The 6,022-nt window shown below is 48.5% G+C and overlaps 1 protein-coding gene across 1 annotated transcript in view; it reads left to right on the top strand.

Annotated features, from left to right (window-relative positions):
• The window catches only part of Tmem98 (transmembrane protein 98), a 12,502-nt gene extending 8,624 nt beyond the window's left edge, over positions 1 to 3,878 (top strand). The window contains exons 6-7 of the mRNA XM_050128814.1: positions 1,602 to 1,661; positions 3,066 to 3,878. Coding sequence (XP_049984771.1) covers positions 1,602 to 1,661; positions 3,066 to 3,273 — 268 coding nt within the window. The 3' untranslated portion in view covers positions 3,274 to 3,878. The remainder of the gene's footprint in view (positions 1 to 1,601; positions 1,662 to 3,065) is intronic.
• The last annotated feature ends 2,144 nt before the right edge of the window (positions 3,879 to 6,022 follow it).

Below are 6,022 nucleotides of genomic sequence, written 5' to 3'. Positions count from 1 at the left end.
TTTTTTTTTTTTTTTTTTTTTTTTTTTTTTTTTTTTTTTTTTTTTTTTTTGGTCTCGAATAAGCTTGTAAAGCTCAGAAGCAGCAGCCTGTAAGATCCTCTGAGACAAACAAGACGGTGTATTTGAACTCTGTCTAGGTAGTTCAGTGAGGTGGAGAAAGGGAGAGGAAGGATGCAGGCCACAATAGCTCCTGGCTCTGGAGATGTCCAATGGGTATGGGTGTTACTACCTGGTTTGCACCAGGCCTTGCACGAGACACCCCCGCCCAGGCTCCAGCTTGTCCCAGACAGTTTTAGACTGTGCAATGCTCGCATCTGCTGGACCCTTCCTCGTGCTTCTTCTCACTTCTAAGACCCATTCACAGGGCCTGGCCAGAGAGGCTCGGAGGGGCAGCTTGTCAACAGGGTGTTAGGGTGCTGGGATTTCTCAGAGGGGACAGGGCTAACAGTGTGCCACGGTGAGAGTGTGGCCTTGCCAGGAGGGTAGAGCTCTCTGCCGAGTACCTGGCACAACCTCCTTCATGTATCTTGCCCGAATTCTCTTGTTTTCTTTATTTGCCCTCACTAGTTCTCCCTCTGGCTGATGTTAGCTCCCATGTCCTCCCGGTTTTGTTTTCTCCGTCTGCCATGCTGATGATTTATTAGTTCAGGGAGAGCGGCTTCTGCCTTGGGCTCTGCAGAGGGGAAGGAGCTAGCTGGGGTAGATGCTGAGGCCCACGATACCTCTCACCTGCTTGCTTGCCAGCTCCACAGGCCTGAGGGAGAATGAGGGTTGCGTTTTTCTTAGCGCTTTTAGAAATCTAACAACGCAGCTTTCGCTCTTTTCTTTTTACCAAGTGATCCATGGGAGCAAAATCTCGCATCCCACAAATCAGGACAGGTGGAAACTTAACTTAAATATTAGTCATGGGCTGTGCTTTAGGGAAATGACACGCAGCAGAGCAGTTTGAGCCCAAATTAGGCTGTGACTTTTTTTAAAAAAATTGTTTCACATCACTGTATTATCATCTTTTAAAATATACAAAAGTAAAAAAAATGCTTATAAAAGTTAATCTACGTCAGGAATAGGTTATCTGAAAAGTGGGATGTGCCCTGATTCGTCCCTGCCCAATTCAGGGATACAGCCACCATCAAATGGTGAGCACTCCTCTAGACCTTCCCTCTTGCATTTCATAGCTTTGGTTTATTGTTTATATTTGTGTTTGCAGAAGGATACAGCATGCTCCTGCCTGCCTGTTACCTCTTCAGTTTAGTCGTAATCCTGAGCATCATTCCATATGTGTGACTTCACACATTTAACCATTGGAATGAAGGCAAAAGCAGAGAACAGAATATTTTCCAAGTAGAACCTGAAATCTTTTTGCTAGACTCTGTGTGGGCATGCAGAGTAGTTAGAGAAAGGAGCCCTGAAGGGTCGGTGTGTAATACCAACAGAGAAGTCTGGCATGAGGAAGGAAGGAAGGAGGGAGAGAAACGACCCCCGAAGAGTGGGTGTGTAATAACACCAACAGAGAAGTCTAGCATGAGAATGGGAAGTTAAAGAGGGAGAATGGGGGACAAGGAGGTGAAATATTGACAGTTGTCCCTATTGCCACCCCTCAGAGTGGACGATGTCGTGAAGTCAATGTACCCACCACTGGACCCCAAGCTCCTGGACGCACGGTGAGAGGGAGGAGGGTCCACTCATAGTATTGCCCTTCAGGGTCACTGATATCGAGCCTGCCAGGTTGATCGCCTGCTGTTTAAAGAGGATGTTAGTTCAGATTTCCAAGGCCACCCCGGCTCTGGATTCATCCCCTTCCAGGTCAACACTGAACCAAACAGTGGCTTGAGCCTGGCAGTTGAAAGAGTGAAGGACATCTTCCTTGAATCCCTGAGAGGAGGGAGCGAGTTAAGAGTCAGTCTTGGATCTGCATACATAACTGGCTCTGCTACCCGGGCCTCCCTGCCCTTCACTCCCCATTCCTCCCTCTGATCTTTGGACTCGAAAACAGCCACACCTTGCTGCAAGCACTGCCTGGTAGGGCTGTGGTGAGCCCAGCAACAAGAACGCGTAATAGGTCAGCCACAGGTGGAACTCACTCCCCATCAGGATCCCAGGATCCTGTTCTCTGGACCCTCCTCCACTGCAGAGTGTACTCAGCCCTACCGAATGTAAACCCTTTAAATACCTACGTGTCGTCTCCGTTTGGTTTGTGAGACTCCCACGGACATGTTGTGTGGTGGTTGCCAGTAAGTCATGACATGTCTGCTTTGGTTTCCTTGCCCCATTCCTATTGCTGCTCAGCTTTCTCCATGGGTTCGTAATCGATAATGGAGCCCTGAACACATCTGGCATTCTTACCATCTAAAAATTATTTCCTAGTAAATTTTTCAGTTTAAAAAAAAAAACTCTCAGAAATAAGAACAACAAACAAAACCCTCCTCTTCGATTTGAGTTTCAATTATATTTTCCTTAGCATTGAGTAAGCCAGCCCTGGGCATATTGATTTGTGATCAATAGGGGATGTTCACTGAAGAGGGATATTTATAGCCCATCTTTAAGTGGGCAGCAGTTGGAGATCCGCTCATCCAATTGACCACATCCAAACTCTTTCAGAAAACATCCTTTTGGGAGCTGTTAATGGGTGTGTTGCTGAAAGCCTCTTCCACCGTCTTAAATATGTTTACCAGACACAGCTCTCCAGTTTCCCCTTGGAGTTTTGTCAAACTCATCAAAGGCTCCAAGACAGTTAACCTTGTTTAAGGCAGCCATCCCCTATGTGTTTCAGTGTGGACCCATTATGTTACATAACCGCTCACCTTCCAGGATGGGGGTCTCCGGTTTGGGGAACGCTAGTATAGAGTGTGCACCCATGTGGGCTTTTGTGCAAAGTTCCCCACTTTCTACAGAGCCTGATCCTTTTCTTTTTTATTGATTTTTAATAAGCTCTACACTTTTCTCTGCTCCCCTCCCTGCCTCTCCCCTTCCCTTCAACCCTCTCCCAAGGTCCCCATGATCCCAGTTTACTCAGGAGATTTTGTTTTTTTCCACTACCCATATAATTTCTTTTCTTTTTAACCTAGGACAACTGCCCTGCTTCTATCGGTCAGTCACTTGGTGCTAGTGACCAGGAATGCCTGCCATCTAACCGGGGGCCTGGATTGGATCGACCAGTCTCTGTCTGCTGCTGAGGAGCACCTGGAAGTCCTCCGAGAGGCGGCCCTGGCTTCTGAGCCAGATAAAGGCCTTCCCAACCCTGAGGGTTTCTTGCAGGAACAGTCGGCCATTTAATCTGCAAGACTCTGGTCCCTGCCCCTGCGTGGCTCTGCCGGGCCTTCCACTTCCTGTAGATTGTTCTCTGGGGCTCTGGCATCCAGCCCCGGGTGCAGAGTAAAGCTGAGAGCCTCATCCTGGATGCCTCGGCTGCAATGGCCAACGGTGGCTGGCGAGTGGCAGTGTAATACCACAGTTAGGGGAGATGCCTCGGCCCTCGCCAGCAGAATGCGGAAAGCTGCGCTAGAACTGCTAGGTGTAGTACATTCCATGTTTCCAAGAGAATTGAGTGGCCCTCTAAGAATCAAGAGGCTTCACATTAAATTAGAACTCCTGGCTTCTGAAAATCAAGGTGTGGCAACTCGGGTCTGCGTTTTAGAAAACAATCAGAACTAAGCCGGGATCGCCTCTTTGGGTGATCCTTGAACTCCCCTGGCTGGTTTGTGTACAGAACCTGGTCCCTGAAGCATCTGAGCCCCTCACCACCCGCCCCCCACACCCTGTGTCTTCCCGTTTCCCATTTGTGTTAGAAGCTGAGGAATATGAAGTTGTTTCCTTTTTATCACTGTGCCTGCAATTTTCCTTTACAACCACTAGGTGAATAGTAAACTTGTTCTGTTTTCCTCAAGTGTGTGGTTATTGAGTCAAGTTTATATGTGGGGTATATGGCAGAATGTATGAGAACTGAGGGGAGGAGAGAGCTGGGAAATCTTGAAGGTGCTGTGTGTGTGTGTGTGTGTGTGTGTGTGTGTGTGTGCATGCGTGTGTGTGTGTGTGGTGGGTGTACACTTAAGAGGCACAAGTGTTGATACTGCAATAGAAGTGCTTTTTCTTGCAGCAGTGACATCTTTGTGCCCCTTTATTTCTGGAATCTGTTTTGCAAATACTGGAAAAACGAGAGGCTCTTTCTTATTGTTTGTTTGTTTTTTGAAATTACAGTCTTGAATTTGTGATTCTCCTGCCTCAGAGTCCAGAATGCTGGAATCACCAGCATCCAAGGCCACCACCTACAGGTATTTTTCTGACCTGAGAACTCACTGGAACCCAGCTCAAGGTTGCATAGTCCCGATTGCAGGACTCCCATCCCATGCACATAGAGGAGCCTGAAGAACCTTCTTTCCCCGTTTGCAGAACCAGTTCTTAGAAGCTGGGACTGGCTTGCTGCTGCCCAGGTCCTGCTCTGGTCCTATCGTTAAGCATTGCTGGAGAGGCCTCTGTCCCCGTTTTATTTTCTCTGCCCTAACTCAAGTCAGCAAACACTTTAGCTTGATACTTGGGAACCACGACCTCAGTCTTTAGTCCAGGATCTTGTAGCTCTGACCTGCACAGTGTGTACCAAGGAGGGGCAACCAGAACTACCCCTTTTGGACTGCAGAGTGAATTCCAGGAGAAGCTTGTCGGCTATCTCCTCCCATCAACCCTAAAAGTGTATTATGTAGTTAACTCCTACCCTGTTGGGAGCTGTAATGGGAAAATGTCAAAATAACCCACTCCACCTTTTCTTGAGGCCCTCACAAATAGTTCTCCACAGTCTTGTTCCCTCCCCTTTAAGACCTAGTTGCACTATTGGATGTGCTGAGGCTGCAATGATCGCCACTGTAGTAAAATGTGCTCTACACTTGAACAAGGGACCTAGAGACAAGCTAGAGAGAAGCAAGTCTAAATGGGGATCTCAGTCACCACATGGGTGGAGGATGGGGTGGAGTGCTCTTAGTTCTTTAAAGTGACATCCACCATTGCTTACCTTTCCTGAGACTGGGACACCAGTCATTCATCATGGTATGCCCTCTGCCAGGAGGACAGGTTGCTCAGGACCTGAGGAGTGTCTGGGCTTGGTGGGGGTGGTGGTAGAAGAGTGTGGGTGTGTGGGTGTGGGTGCGTGTATGTGCACATGCGCACGTGCATGCACACACACACACACACACAGGTGTTTCTGCACTGGGCAGATTTTCTTCTAGTGTTGTGTGAACGAGAAGCCTCTGCACACAGTTGGTGCTAGGAGCTGACAGTTGAGGTGGAAGCACCACCTTTGGGGTAGAAGGTGACTTCACTCCTCTTGGCCCTTGGAATATGCAGACCTGGGAGACTAAGCAGGATGGAAGGGTGACAGAAAGGATATTTTAAAGGGAATCAGGGAGCCAGTGCCTTATCTTGAGTATAAGGGACGCCACAGAAGGATGTGAAACACGAGGGTGATATGGTCACATTTGCAGTTTAGAAAGACAGAATGCACGGCCCTGGGCTCCAGGGCTCCTACACTTGCTATGCACATTCTCTCAAGTCTGGGAGGCTCAGGACTACATCACAGCCTAATGGTAGCCTGGCAGCTTGTTCAGAAGGAAGCAGATGGGCTAGACAGCGGAGCTGAGGAGGTTGGGATGCATGCTATGCTGTCTGCTTCTGGTGCTTGGGATCTCTGTGCTGAAATGCGGATAACAGTGCTGAACACTCGAAGCAAAGCCAGCTCCTTTCTGCTCCAGCTCATTGGGACATGGCTCTGATCAGCTCTATTATTTGAGGTGCTGGCAATGGTACCCAAGGTTTTATGGGTGCTAGGCAAGTGTTCTACCACTGAACCACACGCACAGTCCAGCTTATTTGCATGTGAATGTTCAACATGTGCATGTGTGTGTACGTGTGTGTGTGTGTGTGTGTGTGTGTGTGTGTGTGTGTGTGTGAACGAGCACCTGCCAGGGTCACCCTCCAGCAGCATCTTTTCCCAGGAACTGTTTGTTCACCTTGGTTCTTCTTTTCTCAGCCAGGACTG

This window comes from Alexandromys fortis, unplaced genomic scaffold (assembly GCF_014885135.2).
Source record: "Alexandromys fortis isolate MF-2015 unplaced genomic scaffold, M_Fortis_MF-2015_v1.1 scaffold_80, whole genome shotgun sequence".
Taxonomy (NCBI): Eukaryota; Metazoa; Chordata; class Mammalia; order Rodentia; family Cricetidae; genus Alexandromys; species Alexandromys fortis.
Note: the sequence above shows the minus strand (reverse complement) of the source record. Positions and strands in the feature narration are given on the sequence as shown.